Source organism: Catharus ustulatus, chromosome 4 (assembly GCF_009819885.2).
Source record: "Catharus ustulatus isolate bCatUst1 chromosome 4, bCatUst1.pri.v2, whole genome shotgun sequence".
Classification (NCBI taxonomy): domain Eukaryota; kingdom Metazoa; phylum Chordata; class Aves; order Passeriformes; family Turdidae; genus Catharus; species Catharus ustulatus.
In genome coordinates, this window is record NC_046224.1 from 44,718,228 (window position 1) to 44,738,455 (window position 20,228).

General features: G+C 42.1%; 1 protein-coding gene across 1 annotated transcript in view; it reads right to left on the minus strand.

The window, feature by feature from the left end:
- The window catches only part of TMTC2 (transmembrane O-mannosyltransferase targeting cadherins 2), a 245,508-nt gene extending 226,734 nt beyond the window's left edge, over positions 1-18,774 (minus strand). The window contains exon 1 of the mRNA XM_033058311.2: positions 18,632-18,774. Coding sequence (XP_032914202.1) covers positions 18,632-18,714 — 83 coding nt within the window. The 5' untranslated portion in view covers positions 18,715-18,774. The remainder of the gene's footprint in view (positions 1-18,631) is intronic.
- Between the last annotated feature and the right edge of the window lie 1,454 nt (positions 18,775-20,228).

Consider the following 20,228-nt stretch of genomic DNA (forward strand, 5'->3'; position numbering starts at 1 on the left):
GGCCCAGGTGGGAGAAGGATGGGGGAAGGACTCTTCCCACTCACTATGTGGAGTGTGGTGCTCGGCTGGGTGCTCAGAGGTGGCAGGTTGGAGCAGGGAGAAAGCAGCTGTGCAGCAGCCGACAGCAGCAAGCGCGGCTCCCCGCGTTGGGATGGTGGGGTGTGGTAGGTCACAGCTCCAGACATCTTCCTCCAATGAGCACAGTCAAGAAAGTGCCCTTGAGAGCACAACTACCTCTCAACCTCCTTCCCTCACCCCACCCCGGGTCTCGAAGTGTTCTCCCTACCCGCCTTTGCCACTAGGCATCATCCTAGGGTGTAGCTAACAAGTTTTTTAACATCACAACAGGGAAAATTCCAGAGAGAAAAGAAGGGGATAACTCAACTCCCAACATCATCACATGAACTTAAGATAGTTTACCAAAACAAGTGAAAAAATCATTATGAAAAATACTAGCATTCCTTAATACATTTTTTTTTTTCACTTTTACATATGATAGGTCTTGTTATTGCCTTCTGAATTTTGCCATTTTCTACCTACAGCTTGAATTGTTTTCATAGCATTACCTTGACCTACAGCTTTGGTGGGAGTAGCACTTCCAGGGAACACAAAAACCTTTTCTGCAGGTGCTACTGGCTTACCTGTGCAAGCATGCTGCTCCCACACCACATGTAGAACAATTCTGCCACTAAGTACCAAACCAATCTCACCACGCACAGAATACAGATGCATTATAAGAAATGCTGTATCAGCTAAAGGTGAACACAGCCATAGCCATTAGCACTTCTAAAGTATTCCTCTTACCTAAGAAAATGGCATTTTTTAAAAAATGGCAATAACATAAAGATCTCAATATTTTCTTCCTGGTTTAGGATGAGAGAGGGAGATATACAAACAAGCTAATAGGGATTGGGGATATTATTGCTATTCTATTTTTCATGGTAAATTGATAGATCTAATTATATAATACATTTCTAGCAAGATCATGCCAATATTAAACATCAGGTAGTATACAGGGAACTACATGAAAACTTATAAAGCTTCGTCATTGCTCTTGAGAGTATTCACCAAACATTTCAGTAAAACTCCACACAGAGTTGGTCTCTGAATACATTAATTGTGGCTACATTTCCAGTTTCAGACCACAAGTCTTGGAAGCCTGGGAGTATAATGTGTCTTTACAAATAATTTCTTCTTTAATGTAAAAATTAAGTTTTCCTTTGTCCTTGAAGCTAAGACATGGTAGGAAAGAAGAGTAAGTCCAAAAAGAGAGAGAAAACCCTATCTACCTGGAATTAAAGATATGTGTCCACTAAAACAATAACCTAAGCAAACAGGGAAAAGAATACTTGCTTAATGCACAACATTTAATCTTATAATGGGGTAATAAATGAGTGCCACATTTTACACTCACAGTCAGTTCTCATGTTGAGAGGGATTTGAAAACTTCTTCAGTATAAAGTATTCAAAGCACAAGGCACAGGGTCACTTTTCCAGAGTTTTCTTTAGCTTAATATCAACTATTTCTTCATACACACAGTCCTAAAAATAGCCTTGTCTCTGATGATAGCTCAGCTTAGACTTCCATCCAAACCACTATTGCCAAGATGAGGTTAAAGCCTCATGCTTCATTAGACACACAGCAGCCTTGGCAAGGGCCAACTCAAGGCAGCAGTGCTCTGCATCACCACCGTCTGTCTCAAACTAGGAATTAGCGCGAGGAATAGCCAAACAAGGCAGTCACAAAACCAGAGCTTCTGTAGCAATCTAGCTTTTGCATAGCATCAGCTAAGTCTCTGTCTTCAGTCACATTGTTTAATCCATTTTTCTTTCCCAAACAATTTATCTCTTTTTTAGGCCATATTGTGTCTTGATTCTTGAATGGGCATAAATCTACTAAGCAAGGCATTGCTTATTTCTCCTCCTTTGGTTCCAGCATCTGTTTTTGGTATACCTCTTCATAACTTTCTATTGTAGGAAACGAGAGGAGAAAACCACCCAGGGAGACAGAGAGTTTAGAACAGGTTAGAAGATTAAGATGAAAACCCATGAAAGGCAGGAGTGAATTCCTGAGGCCTCTCTGGCCAGGCTTCCCTGGTACCCTCTGACCAGATTATCTAAACTGATTGCTTACCCTTACCCTATGAACAGTCATCCCTTCAGACCTGCTGACCATGCTGATGGTGTGATCGATCTTAGGTTTGCTCCCATTAAAGCAAACAGGCTTAAGCAGTTTGATCCAGCCTGGATTCCTTCAACAGGAACAGCTAAGACTGCCAAAGCCTAGGGATAACATCTCTCAGCAAAGGCAGCAGCACCCATACTCTGAGAGCAATTCTTCCCACTGCCTGTGTACTGGGCTTGGATCTTCTGCATCTCACATGCCTAAGAGCCAACAAGGTCTGTATCTCATTTCACCTTTCTCTTGTTGTATCTTCTGCCTTGCCTTTTCCTTTCACCAGACCTCTCCTATTTGACACCATAATGTATAGACGGCTCTTGTACCTGCAAACACTATTCAGTCTCTAAGACACAGGATGACTTTGCATACACTGCCTCTTTACCATGCATTGCTCCTCTTACACATTTCAATTCAAAACTCCTTGGGGCAGAAAATCTCTTCTTAAGAGTTCCTGAAAGCATCTTGAGGTATTGCACCCTACATGGCCGGATAAAGTAACTGAAGCGAATGGAATTGCATCAGTATCTTATCAGACTGAAACAAAAATGCTTTAAACCTTAAAAAAAAAAAATCAACAAGGAGTAAGAAGTATGGAAGTATTTACCCCAGTCATCTGCACACACAACAGCAAAGGGTTTTGTACCAGTGCCAAACCTTCTACCTCCTTGCTGCTTTATTCTCCACCTTCTTCCCCACTACACCAAGTCTCCCCTCTGTCTCTATTCCCCAACAACAGCTGGATTGCACAATCAGCAGGACAATGCATCTCGGATGCTCTTCTCCATTCTCCAAATACATAGGCACTATTAGTCTCCAACTTGGGGAAGAGACAAGGCCCTAACCTGCCTGTGAGGAGACAGAGACCAAAGACAGAAAGAAACATTACAGCCTAAATCTGACCTCACCTAGGAGGCTATGTTCCTCCCGTCACTGGCATTCAAAGCCACGCACATAGAGACAAACAGTGTGGGCATGCCAAAATGAGGTCACTCAAAACAATGAATGGTAACTATTATTTTCTTAAGACCTCAACATTTCTCTCTTTATGCAAGTTCATTGCACAACAGAGCAGGCTGAGTTTAAATGAGAATTAGGCTGCAGCTTTTTAGTATGCTCCAGGTAAAACAAGTGAGCAGGCACAAAGGGCTCCTGATAACATTATCTGCACATGCACTACTGTGTATCTGTTTCCATAGGCACAAAGGACTGTCAAGCTGCCATAAGACTTCATGCTAATTACTGTGTCTGTTATGAAATGTAAATTAGGACTCCCTCAAAAACCTGTAAAATTGTACTTTTCTAAATCTCACAGGATTATAAGAGGGCAGTCATTCAATAATATTTCTCACCAAGAAATGTGAAACTAGGCTCTGCAAAGATGCTCTGCACAAAGAGAGACAGATCTGTTGGAGTATATAACAGTTGTTTTGCTGCACATGTAGCTCCAAATCAAATTTGCAAACTGGTGAAACATCTGGAGGGGAGAGCCTCAGATGGTGAGAACCATCACAATTATGGTAATACCCACAGTGTTTCCTTTACCGAGTGTGGTGTAAAATTAAGCAGTTAATATACATGATGATTAAAACAGTAGACACAATTATCAAATGTTGCATGATTCCTACGACTGGAGCGGTAGGGCTGCCCTGTAATTTCTATTTTACCTTCCCTCTTCCAAAAGCAAGTCTCCTGCTACTAAGTTTTTCTGAATAATGAAATATGATTTGTGCCAAAAAATATAAAATAAAAACATATTATAACTACATCCTATAAACATTCGCACTGCTTCATTATTTAGGACCAACCAAGCATTTTATGAATTGTAGTTATTTATGATGTTTTATATACCGCATTTGTTTATGCACAAAATGGTTCCCTACTTCCTCACTGTTGCTCTTCATCGTTCAGCAGCAGGACAGGTCAGACTTCAAACTGTGTTGCAAGGCCTTATTCTTCTGTCCTCGCAGGTCCTCTGTCCTGCAAACACTCAGCCATGTGTTTATGTATACAAGTAGTCTCACTGAACTCATTCATGAAATTCTAGCCTTATTTAAATTGCCACAGGTTTTACCATTGATTCCATTTAGACCCAGATTTCATCTAATGGGACTATTTACATCTGAAAAGCTGAACACATGTCCAAGTGTTTGTGAAACTGAATTCCCAACAGCAAAGCCAAAGCATACTCTGTCATTTTATCTCTTACTAGCATGTCAGACCTACAAAATTGTTTGCTTTCCTTTTGATTTTAACTAAGTTAGAACAAAATAAACAGATGATCACTAAAGAAGATTATTAAGTTATATTTATCCTTCTTTTTGAATATTACTAAGCAGATCATCCTCTCCAATCTGCAGGAAATAGTTAATGCATTATTGTCTAAGCACAAACACTGACTTTGTTCAGCAGAAGAGTTCACCTGTTCATTTGTACTTCAAAAAAGAATAAATTTTAGGCAGCCACAAGAATAACAGATTAGTAAGGTGTAGTCTTCATTCTTTAATTAAAACAGCAGTAATATTCAACCAATCTAAATTGAATTCAATTACATCAAAGTTTAGTCAGTTTCTTTTGCAACACCTGAAAAATAATCTCTGCATTTGCTTCCTCATTTAGTTTTATTTTAAAACATGGATACTGTAAGCTGACCCAAGGAGCTAACTTCAAACCTTCAGCAGAAAATAGAAGGCAACCCAAATATTGCGAAGTCAGAAGAGATCCTTCACTACAGAAAGCAAAAATTTAGCAGTTCCTGATGCAATTCAGAACAATGACTAAATAAATAAGGACTCTCTAAACACAAGACAAACAACTTGCTTTTTCTGATTATCATACTGCTTACTATATTTATAAGCCCAGAAACTCCCAAGGGCATAACTGGATAATAATTTAATCACTCTGTTGGAAAAGTCACTAATTGCAGGGCCCATCCCTTTGCTTTATCCATGACCTGTGATGCTGGTGCAGACATAAGATAGCATGCGAGTACAGAGGGGATGAAAAATTGTCTTTTATTGTGCGTGTGTGTATGTGCATACATATATATATAGTTAGATGTGCAATTAAGTATGCATATTAAATGCAACTATCCTGTTATGAAAAGGGTTCGTTTGCATTTTACAATATAAAATAGACCACAACAAAAGTCCTTCACTCTTGGCAAAGGACTAACTGGGACAATTTCAGATTCATTCTTAGGAGTTATGACATTATCTGCTCTTCCTTAACAGGACCATTCTCTGCTACTTTGTACACTTTATATAGGATTTCAGTCCAAGAAAAATGAAGATTGAAAACAAATACTCTCCACTAATACAGCATACAGCAGCATATAAAGTACAACACTGTACATTTCCATGCTTTGCACACAGATGTTTCCCCACGATTTCTTATCTTGAAAGAAGTATGCAAAATAAAGTGCTCTCAGTGCCTCGTTCAAGCAAAAACCTTCAGTCATCACTCCCACTCACTACGCCACACAAAGAACAGATGCCCTTAGATGCTTGACCACATAAGATCTAGTAGTGCAATTTATATTTTGAAGCAGAATTTATTCAGTTACACTAGATAAGCAGGGGAAAAAAAATTATAAGTTATTTCAATCACACTCACTGAAAATTCTCACATTACTTAGATTTTTCCTTAAATATTTACAGAAAGACCGAGGTACAGGCATTAACAAAATAACTCTTTATCCTGGAATCTTGTAATCTTTCCCACACTTACATTTACCTGTGTCTTAGTTCTTTAGTTTTTTGCTTTAAGCCATTTAACTTATTCAGAAAACAGTACCCTAACAATAGGTTTCAGTAGTAAGAAACTGAGGTTTAAACCTTTTTGCTGTAAAATAAACTCCTGTGCTTTTTCACAGTACTAACAATTAGTGAGCATAGTGTGAACACAAACTGAAACCCCCTGCCTATATTAAGCTACAACACAGAGAACCTCCACAAAATCTACGAGTTTCAGTCTGCAAGATGTTCAGAACAAGCCAAGCACAGAAACAAATTGGTAGATGAAATATCACACACAGCATGTGTTTCTGGAAACTGTGCCTAACAGGGTGATACCTTTCTCCAAGCTACTGCATCAGAGCCTTTCAAGACACGTATGGTAACTCATCACCATGGTACCTGCAGATCTCTACTAGGCAAATTTCCTGCTCCAAGAAGTCTTCTTCTCCAACACTATCATCAAGAAGCTAGATCTAGAGCTGTAAAGAGCAGCAAACCTTTTTTCCTACAACACAGGAAGTAGTTTATTTCCACACACATCAAGACAACAGCTCAGAATTACAATAGGTTTAACACTTATCTTAGTGATATATGGACAAAATGCTACAGGTATTCCTATAAAGTCAGTATTTTCATTATTTTTCAAGAGTAAAATACCAAATATTAATAATTATTAGTATGGCAAGCTAGCAGACTAGGCATATGCCACATAAATAGGTAAAAGTCAATATTCCTTAAGGCCTTCCTTCTTTGTAGGATCCTTACCTCACCACACACTTGCCCAGCCCTCAATGAGGTAGCCCTCAATTGTTCTCAGACAGAATTGTTTATATTGATTGAAAATTGAACATTTAGGGGAAAAATAGAAAGAAGGAGCTGACTGTCTGCTAGGGGAAAAGAGTTTCCTATAAATTCTCACAGGTTTACTGTTGTTTCCTGAAAATTCTTGCAGATTTACTGATATTAACATACAAACATCACCCTTGTCATTAATATCTTATTTTCTTTTGTCATGTGCTACAAGCAGGCTCTAAATTCCAGAAGACCTACTAGCTTCCTTGTTCACTGGACATCCAATCCTTCCTTTTGCTTTTAATATCAGTCAGGCATGAAACTCCAGTTACTCAACTCCATCAGGGTAATGGCTCTGACACAAACCTACTCATTCAATGCTAAACAAAACTGATTTAGTGAGACTTTGACAGAATTGCAACTTTTGTGAGGAACCTCTGGAGGTCATCCAGTCCAAGATGCACTCCACTCCATCCAAATAAAGTACATTCACCTGGAACAGGTTGCACAGAATTGTGTCCAGGTGGCTTTAAATTATCTCCATGGAAGGAGACTTTCCACAACTCCTCTTGTCTTTTAATTAAAGCAAGCAGAGTGCTACAGCAAAACACACTCCAGAGAAACCAGAACTGCTCTGGCTAAGCAGCATCTAGACATCTCACAGTTCTTGGGGAAAGGGAAAGTATATACAAAACAAGTTCCTTTCTTTAAGCCCAAGCTGTCATTTCAAAATAGTCAAGATACCCTTATGAAGGCTTGAGCCCATGGAACCACCCAGCACAACAGGTTGTCAAAGATGTGGCTTGAGCTGTCACAAGTCTGCCGTCACAATGAGCAGGAGGAGGAAAGAAGCAGAGCGGTAAGAGATGCAGTGATTTGCAGCATCACTCAGTGCCCATCCTGACACAGCCCCAGGCTCATTCAGGTGGAGCAGGCACTCACCTGAGGCTTCACCTGCCAGCCATACTCCATAAGCCACATCACCACAACCATCTCCATAGTGGGAGATGCTTTCCACAGCCAGGCAGAGCAGGAATGTGCCTGGCAGCAAACAGCAGCACAGACAGAACTCCAGGTGATCCAGCTTGGGCTTGGCTATTTTACCATGAGCCCAAAAACATGAGGATCCATTTTCTTTGTGGCCTTTCTCTGTCCTCAAATCTTTCATCTTCTGGATAAAAGTATATTTTGAGAATTCTCCAGAAGCGTGATGTTTATTGAAGAGAAATACTAACATTTTTAACAAGCCAAGTGATTTACATGCAAGAGATGAGTAATGTACTGTGAAATGGAATAGAACATATAACTAAATCTTTTCACAAAAATAGAAAATTTATTCAAGTACACTGGTGTTACAAAGAAGCTATAAAGAACTGTGCTACAAAATAAGAGCTGCTAGACACAAAAATGCCATTTGATTAAATTTTTTCATTATGCTCTTATTACTTTTTCTTTCAGCAGGTTTTATTTATACAGCCATGCAGCATTTAAATTATTTTTTTGGCACTGGAACCTTAATTCAGATCAAAGTGATTTAAAAAGCCTAGGTTTTCTTCTTTAATTATAAAAATATCAGAAGTTTAATTACAAATAATTGGTTAAAAAAAGGAAACCTTTCTTCTGCAACTAATGTTAATTTTGCTAGAGCAACTCTCTTTTCTTTTCAAAAAAAAAACCAAAACAAAACAACTCCCACAGACAAAATGACCTTTAAAAGTTTCCTCAAGTACAACTGAAACTGTTTGAAGAAAATGAAACACATACACTGAAAATTCATGGAATTTATTACAAGAAAATTCTTGTTATAATTCAATATTTTGCAGTAAGGAAACAGAAGCACACCATACCTAAAAGTATCTTCCCAGGAACTGAACAGTATTTCTTTTTGGCATGGGAGCTGGAAGGAGGCCTGAAAAGCCAAAGAAAGCATAGCAGAACAGCTATAGCTATATAGGATAGCAACTTTGCTAGAGACTCAGGAACCAAACTTCCAAACCAGAAATTATCTGTTACCCAAGATGATTCACCAACTAAATACTAGCACCAAAAAGTTCAGATGGGCCAATATAGAGAGGCTTAATCCAGGATACAAATATTCTTATCAATTTGTTTTTTATCTACAGTGCTGATGTAAAACACACAAAATAAGCCTTGTTAAGATCCTGCCTCAAATGTGAGACTAATTTCTTCATCTTCTTATTAAAATACTACAATTACACTGTTGCCACACTAAGTAGCAATATCAAAAAACCACAGGATCAAATACAAGAGAAGGTATGACAGTATCTTCACTGTCACATAACTGTTGGAAATTAGAAGATAAAACAAGGCACGGTGTTCCTTCAATTATTTTTGTATTTGAAAAGACAAAAGAATATTTTTAAAAAGCATACAAAGCATGAAGAATGTAGAGTAGAAGGTTCATAACCTACAGAACAACAGCAAGTTCCACCACAGAGTCACACTTGACATAGTTTGTGCTCCTTCTAGTCTACTAAGGGGAATCCACAGTGTTATTTGGAAATAGCGAACTTAGGAAAGTTACTCCAATGGCCAGAAGTGACTGCAGGCATCTCATCTGGATTTCCAACTGGATCTAATCCTCTTCCCAAAGCAGCCCAGTACAAGTCCCCTCAAACAAAGGAGTTGGCCAAACATAACTGATTCTGACCGGGGAAAGTTGACAGGTTGTGAAATGAAACCAAGAATATTCCAATGTTTCCAAAGCGCTACAATATCACAAAGACTAAAAATAACAACAGGAGCAGTATGCAGAGGAGAAACTACTAAACAGCCTAGAAAGGCACTGGCGTTGTGTGCTTCAAAAGGAAGATTTTTAAGTGTATTATTTCATGTGTTGCTTTGCACATTGGGCAGCAAGAGCCTCCCATGTCTTTTCAGAGGTCCACCACTGAAAACACATTCTGAAAACAACATCAAACTATGCAGACACACAAAAGACTGGGAGAAACCATAGTTAAAGTCACAGAAGTGGCAGACTTTTGAAATTAATTTACAAAAAAGAAAAAATCAAATTATCCTGGATTAAGAATTCCAGTTCTCCCCAGTTTCCCTCCAAATGTTTCAAAGCAAAATGTCTACTAAAAGCCTGTCAAGTGTATAGGCATTTATATAGTAAAGAACTCCAACTTGACAACTCACAGCCTCACTTACAGCAGGTTGAACCCTAAGCATGCTACAAAACACCTCTAGGAAACACCCAGGGGTAAAATGCAGGCACAGCAATTACCAAAACATACCTGGTTCCAAAACCAGCCACACACTGAATATTTACAATTTAAATGACAATGGGACAGACCTCCTCTGCCTACCTTCTACAGGCAACTTTAGCACACCTAATCTTTTCTACACACAATCAGGTTTCCCCCTGAAGTCTTTTTTCATCTCCTATTGGAATCTGGATGAAGACATATCAAGGGGCTCTTTGATAAAAGCAAACAGTTTCATGCTGGTTGGCTGGATTTCAGAGCTTGGTTTTAACTGTGATATTCCACAATGAAGGGCTTGGCTGACCCCTGTCTACAGATAAGTTTTTATTTTCCTTAATTCTGAAAGATCTTTATAATGGACAACATCCAGTAACTCAGGGGTTTTTCTTCCTCCCCACACTAAGTAATTAAGTCACCTTAAAACTGCTCCAAACATCAACTTTAGAAAACTATTTTCAGTGGAAGACTATTTCTTAGTGCTTTATTCATACACTGGAACTCCATGCTGGCTTTTTTAGTATCAAAGTAAATAACCATTACCAGCTTCAATAGTTGCTGAGAAAACATAAAAGCTATTTTAAAAAGCATCAACTAGAAATACTCCCGCACAGAAATTGGAGGCTGGATGCTGCAAAGGCACTGCTGGTGCATCATGACACTGGAAGCCCACACACTAAGCCAGGCACCACCTCCTAAATAAAAGTACCTGATTCACAGAGAGCCATACAACTTTGAGCTACATTCCCTTGTATCAGAAGGAGAGAAAAATCTTAGACAAGCAGTTAACTCAAGTTACACTTAGAGCAGGCAGCCAAGCAATTGGAAACACTATGTACAGAAATGAAATGCTATCTCTAAATTGGGGCTGCAGATAAACACCTGTGGTATATCTTTCAGTTACGTATTTGAGAGTGTTCAGAGACTGGTTTCCCACCTAAGCACTGGGTGCAGGTCATTCTACAGCAATGATGTGGAAGTGGTACACTGGAGTCTGTCTCCTGAGCCCAGCTTCCAATTATTAACTGCTATATGTAAAAAACCACAGACATGAGAAGAGAAGACTGGACAGAGATGTAGGAAGGGCACTGACTGCTGTTGAGTGGGTTTGTTTCCATGACGATTTTGGTCACTGAATAGTGACCCTGTTTCAAGAGTTCAAGTCCTTTTTTAGGATTTAAGTACGCAAATTACCAAGTTGCATGAAAATAGCATCCAGGCACTGGCAGGGACTTCTCAGCAATAGTTCTGCTACCAATTACTGCGTTGTTCCCCTGAACACGAACTGGACTAGCTGACTAAAACATGTAGGAGCTAAAAATCATACAATCCTCTCATTAGCAAAATAGCCTGGAGTAGTATTACATTCAGAAACATCCATCCCGGACACAGCATGCTAAATTCAGAAAAACCTGTCCTTCCTTGAAACCCAGGTCAGAGGTCAGGGCAGGGCTTTTGGGGTCTACTGACAAGTTGGTGAATAATAGGGGATTCCACAGATCAGTCCAGTCATCTAGAAATAACGGTTTGTACCGTCATATAGAAAATCCCCATTCAATTATCTGTCAGTCTCTGGCTTCCCAGGCCAGATGCGACTGGAAATGCTGTTGAGGCCAACGTGCTTAAATCCTGGAGAGAAGGAAATTATCTGAGGCAGTCAACAGTGACCCCCATGAATACATTAAGGAACCTTTGTGGCAGACTAATGGCAAACCAACTCTGTTGAAAGAAAGATGCCATAAAAGGCAGGGTCTCGAATTTTAGCATTCAACAGAATTCTGCTATATAATATAATGATAGTATATATACCCACAGTGTTTTTACAGATTACACCAATTCTTAACAGTTTATGAAGCATTAATATGGGCCACTTGAATGAACTACTGGACAAAACAAAAAATCAAAATAATTAAGATACAAAAGACAAAAAATCTTATGCTGCAAGCATAATATTTCCAATAAAACAAAAAGCAATTAAAAAGATGAAGAGGTAAAGGAAATAAGGGACATGAAGACAGTAAACGAGTACTATTTACCTCCAATTGAAACCTGCCACTATTCTTGAAAAATTTCCTCACTAAGCCACTAGGACAATGAAGGCTAACAGTAATTCACGGTGTCCTAGGGAACACAAGGATTAGTATTCAAGGAAGCCACTTTTACTTTTTCTCCCTCTCAAGGCTTAACGAGGCCAGGAATAGGCCAGGAATGGTCAGTGAAGCATCATCAATGAACCTTCCCCAGTTACACAGGCTGGGTCACAAAATTTTATCAGTTTCAAACAGTTTGATTTACCAATTTTCTTTTTCCTTGAAGTGAAACTGAGATTGATAGATTACTTGATCCTTGGCTGTTACCTCAGTGATCCAGCTTGTTCCTTTGTTTCACAATCAGCTGTCATACACAAACAGCAGCAAGCCTGTGCTAGCCTGAAGCATCCTCTGAAGACAGAGCCAACTGCATGTCACTGCCTTTGGAGATGTCTGTCATAAGCTATTCACAGGTCCACAAAATGTTTCAACTGTCCTGAAGTAACAAACTGAGCAGTAGTGTTGACATGTTAAGCAATATTTAGGATGCCATCCCAAAGAAACACTTTCCTCTGACTCTTTGAGGTTCATTCACCAACAGGCTAACCTTTGGGGGAAAAATGGTTTAGTATGGAGCTCTGCAGAGGGGGAAACTGGGAAAGAAATTGCAAAATTTACACCCTCTTACTAGGGAGGGACTGTCTGCACAAAAAACAGCACATCTTAAGTCTGGATGACCATCCTGAGACAGGATAAGAACCTGATCTAGCAGACATGAAATGAAATCCTACTGCATCCTGACCTAACCTGCCCCAGAACAGGTTCTCACTCTAAAGGACCATAAGGAGAGTTTATATGATCAGTTGCCCCAAGCGGGAAAGCAGAAGGAGTGAAAAGTTGCCAAGCCATAAGGTAAACTATAGGCTTCCACAATCAAGAGAAATTCCAAAATTTATTTTAGAATTTTCTGCATAAGATTCAGGCCTCCAGATAAAATGCTTCCACCTTCCAAAAAACCATTTCAGAAAAAAATCAGGGTTAAAAAAAACAACAGAGGAGGAAATGGGCATTTTAAAAAGGTTTATTTTCAAAAAAAAACCAGTTATCCTGAAAACTGAGTAAAACCTATAAAATATTTAGATATAGTTTTGGTGGTTTTTTTTAAATCTAACATAATACACTGGCCCAAAGAAAAGATTCACCTTTACGTAAGTAGCAATAACACTAAGCATCTCTGCTTTCAGATTTAGTCTGTTTCTCCAACTTTGTTTATGGAGCAACTCTCACCACAGGTTGCCAGAAGTCTTGCATCAGTTTCAGCATCAAATATTTCAGCTAAAGAAAGAAACTCCATAAACAAACACCAAAGTCTGATTCAGTCAAATCATAGAAAAAATGAATTTAAAAAAAAAAAGCCAAAACCTAGCAGCAAACAACAGGGAAAGGCAAACTTCCAGATGGGAGAAGCAAAGGAGCTCTAATTCATCACTCTTGCAGCTATCAGATGGTTAACAAATTGAGATGAGATACTTCTGAGCCTTTCAGCGACTTTCGCGCTGGCAAACTTAAAGGATTCAGAAGTGCAGCTGGAATACATATGGGAGATGTTGGAGAAAGTTGATCATTTGAATTTGTAACTCCATTGTGTGCTGGAAGAACTTCCTGCAGATGAGGCGCATCCCATCAGTGACTCAGGGAGTCTCTCTGTCTGCTAACAGGCATGAATTTATTCTCTGAACCAGCTACCAGAAGTGACATGTTTTATGTTAGTGTTACATATGCAACAAGAATCTTAAAATAAAGTCAGTGGGGATATAATTTCTTTTTTGCTTTCTAAAATCTCTATACTAGGGGATCTCAAATGGGAAAAAAAAAAAAAAAAGAAAAAGAAAAAACTAAACAAACCATCCACCAATATTTTGATGAAACTAAGATCTTACATTTGGATCGAAGTGTTTCATTCATCATATATTTTTATATAGAAACCATTTTTAAATCAAAAGCCAAATACATATTTACATTATGTTCAGCATTTTAAAAATAACTGGTATTAATAGACTATTATTGAGCCGGGTTCATCCCACTAGACAATCGGTTACTGGTTCACTTGGTTAATACTCAGCTACCACACAAACTCAACTACAAATCTTCACTACACAGCCTAAGTTACTCCAGCATCTTCTCCAAGTTACCTCTACTCCTTTATGAATATGTTAAAGCTCCTGTTTCCTATAAAAATTATCTTTATGGTGGTTTGAAGCTAGCAGGCAGAAGATGGAGCAGAGGGGGCAGAGGGAAAACACTATAGAGAAAGCACACAAGCTGTCTCCCCATGACCAACCTCACTTCTGGAATTCAGAAGATTGCAGCTACCTGTAAACCAGAGCTACTCAAAGCTACTAGAGAGGTGTACTCAGAGCTGTAAATTTGAGAACACAACAAAAAGGGGCCATAAAAATCACAAATGTAAATTAGTAATCAAATATACACACACAACAAGGAGACAGATGGCAAGCAATTTTCCCCAGTGCACTTACACTTGTTCTTATAGTGCACGTATTTGGGTCACTTGCTAGATTAAATCTCATGTGGCAGACCCAACTGAGGTACTGTCAAATGTTTATGGGCTCAGCCTGTTTTAAAATGATGCAAGTCTGACACTACAGGGTGAAAACATTTAACAGGATTTTTTCAAAGCAGCCTGGATTATTGCCCAGCAACTTTGAAACAGGGCTGATGGATATTTTCTACCATCAGCAAGGCTGCCCCATTCAGGCCTGCTAAATAAAATGCAGTGTAAGCTAGAGAAAGTTGGTCTGTGCTACCAGATTTCATGGAAGAGCCCTACACAGACACAGACAAATCTGCACAGGAACACTGACAATGTGTCACTGAGACAAAGTATCACAAGGTTAAAGCTTACTACTATTCTCTCCCCAAAGTATGCCTTTCTTTTGAGATTTACAAGAAAGGACCTCTTCAATAGATAAGTTGCTTTTGCCATGTTCACTGTAACAATGCACGACCTCAGATACACAGAGCACTGAGCGTCCCCCACCCCAGCTATAAACTGATAGTGACCTGTCTTGGCCAGCACAGGCCATGGGAAGGATGGCAGCTTCAGTGTAAGGCACCTGCAGGCCAAATTGCCAGGTGGGTTGGTGGGGTTTAAATGGCAGGCAAAAATAGTTATGCCTATGTGTAAGCCTGATCGCAGCAATGGGTGTCCCTCCTGTAATGCTGGCAGATATTAAACACAAACTGGGCGTGCAGAGGTTAGCCCTCACTTAATTTGGCAACAAGCTGGATTTAACACAGTGCAACAGGCAAGATCTTCAATACATCCGCAGTAATAGAAATTGCATTTCTCTCTACCCTGTTACCAGTTTCAAGATGATTTTGCTTAACAATAAATAAACCTTTATTAACAAGTAATGTGAACTACTGTGGCATTAAATATTTCCCCCTCTTTCTTCATTCATCTCGTTTTGGGTTAGTAAATGCTACATTCAGCTTCAAATAAATAAGTAAAAAGAGGGGGAAATACATCTATTTGCTCATAGCTAACAAGGAGGTTTTGAGCTGGGGAGTGAAACTACCAGTAATAATCTACACATGTAAATGGGAAACATCACAGCTGTCTGTAAGAATTACAGTGTCAGGGACCAGGGTGGCAAAAGCTTGTGTTTTCTAGGTCTACATCTACAGAACAAAAGAAAAAAAGCAAACAAGAAAAAACCCAAAACACTGGCCCTTATGTTTAGAAGCTGACTAGAAGCTGACTAGAAGCTGACTAGAAGCTGACTAGAAGCTGACTAGAAGCTGACTAGAAGCACTTTCATTCAAAGCAGTCAACAAGTCAATTGCTCAAAAATATTGGTATTGCACTGATTATGTGCAATGTATCTGCTTAGCCTGAAGGAAACGAGTTAGGCAGGCTGATGACAAAAAATAAGAATATGTACATTTGCTCACTCAACTTCCTCAGGCTTAAAATTCAAGCTATTTCAGCTTAAGAGGGTAAAGGGTGGGAAACAAAATACTGAATCCTTTGATACATAGTCAAAGCCCTACAAGCAAGTCCGTTATACGACTGTCTATACAGTCTTTGGTTCAGTGCTGCATTGCTGCTAAAATATTACATCTTACCATTGGAAAATTGATTTTGCTATAAGAAGTTTTATGATGCCACTTAATCTTGCCCAACCTACATAAAAAATACAGAAAGCAATTACAGACACCCTTTATGCAGTAAGTTTGATCACTATATTAAAAAGAGAACAGTGTGATGTAATTTCAATATAATAGCAAAGGAAGTAGGAAAAAAAACCTTGGCAATATGCTGCCCTCTGAAACAAGACATTGCTGGTTCCCAGCTTAAATGCACAATCTTGGTTCAGTTCAAGTTAGTAGCATGATCCATCTCCCACATGGAGCGCTGTGTCCTGCAGCTCCAGCATCGACCTCCTTTTCTACTGTTACATTTCAAGCTGGCTCCTGCAGGGCAGCAAGATTCTGTGATTACAGTTAAAAGAATACTTTGGGTCTGAGAGTCTGCCTCTTTGAATAGATAACCCTTTCTAATTCAACAACTACTAGCATGAAATAGCTCCTTCTGTCTTGTCCCTTCCAGTGCTGCAATTGAAAAACATCATAATTAGATGACCCCACATACAGATATGCCATTAACTGGCTTTCAGAGCACTCTAGTCAATGCCTGAATCTTAGCTACAATGATGAGAAGTACTTTATTTGGTTAGGAGGTAAACACATGAACAAAGTAGTCTCTTAAAACACCTTTTAAACAGTGTGGGAATAGTACTAGCAAAAACAGTGTGTGATTATCTTTTCCACACTTTCAGAGATGACACTCAAATACTACTTTTTTCTAACTGCATTAAAGCACACTCAGGCAAGATCAAGAGTAACCTTGACCTCCACATCAACAGTCTCGGAAAGTACTTCATACTGCTTTCCATGCCTAGTCCATTTGAACTGGCCTGCAGAACAGCTTGTGCTTCAACAACCCAGTTTTGCCCAAACATTGCAATATACGCTATGTAGGGTTATGTAAATATTCCACAACTCCTGCAATTTTTAACTATAAAAGTGGGTTTAAAATAGCGTCACTGTATCAAAATATTCACTACTTCCTATTGATCCAACTCAGACCTCACATTTCAGGGCAACAGCAGACTTTTCTCTTTTATTGTTTATGAATGAAGCTTCAAAACTTCAAAATGGGTTTAAGAAAAATCACTGTAGAAAACTGGAAGACTCACAGAAACCCAAAACCATTTAATTGCTCACAAGGCTTCAAGTACATGAAAATGACCTGGAGGGCTGAAGCCTGAACTGCCACATTCTGCAGCCAACTCTGTTCCCAGCCAGAGACCTATACCAGGACTAACACTTGGCATTTGCTTCCAGTATAATAGGTTTAATAGTAGCAAGCCTTGAAAACAGGGGGGAGTATTCTGGAAGCAGTGACAGATCTGAAACACGGCAGGTGCACTGTAATACCGCTTAAGGGAGGAAAATTCCAAGTTTAGTAACTAATTACTGCGGGACAGGCAGGTTATTTTCCAAGGCAAATGCCTAATCAAAGACACATCTGACCCTTTCTCATCCCATCAGCGCGCCGGGAAGCTCAACTCATCCAGCAAACATCTTCCTGATCAGGCACATCCCTCATCCCACCTCGTCGTGCTTCCTCGCGTTTCCTCCTCTCTCACCAAAGGCTCCAGGGCACCAGCCCTGCCTGACGGCTGCTCAGGGAGTTCGCTGGCACCGTGAACCCGAGCGCTGTAAGACGCTCCGCTCACACACCCACCCAGGGGCACTCCTCGCTCCCTCCCGCACAGGCAGCCCCGCACGCGTGGCCAGCTGCTGGCTCCCGCAGGATTCCAGCTGCCGGCTCCCGCAGGATTGCAGCCAGGCTGCCGGGATGGGACGGGGCCGGGAGAGCCCCCATCCACCCGGCCCCGGGGCAGACGGTCTCTGGCCACAGAGGAGAGAATCTGATGAAACGCTGTCAAAGTCAATCCCGCCTCACTTTTTGGATGGTTTAATTCCAATGGAGCATGAATCACCCCAGGACTGTTAATAAGTTTAGCCAGGCGTGCTGTTCTCTCTAATAGTACATTATAATTATGCATCTGTTTTAAATGCGATCAGATTAAGTCACCGGAAAAGGCACAAATTGGAATTTCCCCCGACCAGGAACAGCGCCTTTCCGCAGCTCCGGGGGGCAGGTACGCCCAGGAGAGGAGCAGGTGGGCAGCCCAAGCCAGCGCAGCGTCGCTCCGCTCCCCGCGGCCACCCAGCGCAGCCCGGCTGCGGACGGCAACTTGCCGTGGGCGCTCGGTCTCTGCGGAGCGGGGGAACGGGACGGGAGGCGGCCGTGCACCCCGCTGGCACCGCGCAGGAGGATCAGCCCAGGACATGCCAACTTGGAATGGTGGGTCCCCTCCCGCTGCGCGGGGCTGCAGAGGACCCAGTCCGAGCTGTCAAAGCCCCGGGAGCGGAGGGTGCCGCCGCGGCCACCCGGAGCTCCGGAGCCACCGGGACCCTCCGGCGCCGCCCCGGGCACGAGAAGGGGGGCGGCCGAAGCTCCGCTCCCGACAGGTGAGCAGCCCCCGCCCGCCCCACCGCTCCCCGCCCTACCTGTCATCGTAGCAGAAGTCGGCGCTCAGGGTGTTGAGGTACAGGGCGAGCCCCAGGGCGCTGCTCAACAACTCCGCGATCATCTCTCCGCCTGCCACCGCCGCCGCCGCTCTCGCACCGGGACAGCCCCCTGCCCTGCCCGGCCTCCCGCGCCAGCCCCGCCGCGCCTGCCCCTCGCGCCCCCCGGCAGCGCGGGGCGCCGCTCCGCGCTCCGCCAGCGGCCACAGCCTGGCGGCGTCCCCCGCTCCGCCGCCCCTACCCCATGGCAGCGGGGCGATCGGCGGCGAGAGCGCAGCTGGCTGAGCGGAGCGGGGCTGGGCTGAGCGGGGCGCGGCTCCGGCTCCCGCCTTCCTCCCGCGGCGACCCGGCGCTGCCGCAGCTCCGCTCCCGGCCCGCGCCCCTCTCGCTGCCGAGCCGGGCGCCGCCGCCGAGGCTCTGGGAGCGCCCGCGTGGGGCGCCCCGGGCTCCCAGCGCGCCTGCGTACGGGCCCGCCCCGCGCCGCCCCTCCGCGCCCGCCCCGCGCCCCGCCCCGCCCCGCCCCGCGCGCCGCCGGCCGAGGCGGCCCCGCGCCCGCTCCGGCACCGGCGGCTCGGGCTGGGCCGGGGATGGGCCGCGTCCCGCTGCCAGCTGGGCGCTATCAGGGATTCCTTCCCCTTTTTCTCCTTTTCCATTCTGTTTCCTCTTTGACTTCCTTATTTTCCTTTCTTTCCCCTTTTTCTCTGTTCCCCTTTTCTCTTCTTCCTTTTCCCGTCTTTATTTTCTTTGTTTTCCTGTTTCCCTTTCCCCCCCTTTTTTTATTTTTGCTCAGCCCCGCTGAATAGGTCAGATTAATAGGAAAGAGAAGGGCTATACCTGTATACGAGATGGGATGCCAGAGTGGGGAACTCCACACTTGCCCACAGTTTGGTATTTCCCTCTCTATCAGTGTGAACATCCATGGGGAGCTCTTAGCTCAGCTTACAGTTGAGCAAAATCACTGAAACTTGGCAGAGAGGGTCGGAAACAAACACACCCCAAGGCAAGGAGTGCTGCAAGCTGGTGCTCCCTCGGGACAGCCCCACAACTGCTGCCCAGGAGAGGAGGGATGGGTATAGCCAGACATGCACGCTTTGAGTAGAACAGATAAATAGACTGGAAAGCCAGCTGTGGAAAATAATGCATTGAAACCGTCTTCCAGAAATCATGGGATATAGAGGCATGAAGTTATGGAAAGGATTTGGGTCCATCAAGCTGATTATTTGTTTTTTATAGAGAGTTTTTAAAGCATTGCCTCCTTTCACTGCTAGCCAGCCCTTTTATGTAACTGTTTCCTCATGATTTCCATCAAGTGGCACATCATGCTGTCCCAGAAGAATGGGAATCTGTTCATCAAGCTGTGTCTAATAAATTGGGGAGCTTTTAACAAGTTTTCTTTCTCCCCTATGTGATTATTTAATGCTGTTCTTTGCAACCTCAAAATATACAAAGTGCATTAAGACCTCTTTTCAAGCAATGCTTAAAGCGCTCCTGGGAAGTCTGCCCCAAGTGTCACAAACATCTCAGCTGCTTCTACTTAGATTCAGAGAGTGTGTTATCACCATCAGTGGCAGTAATTGCA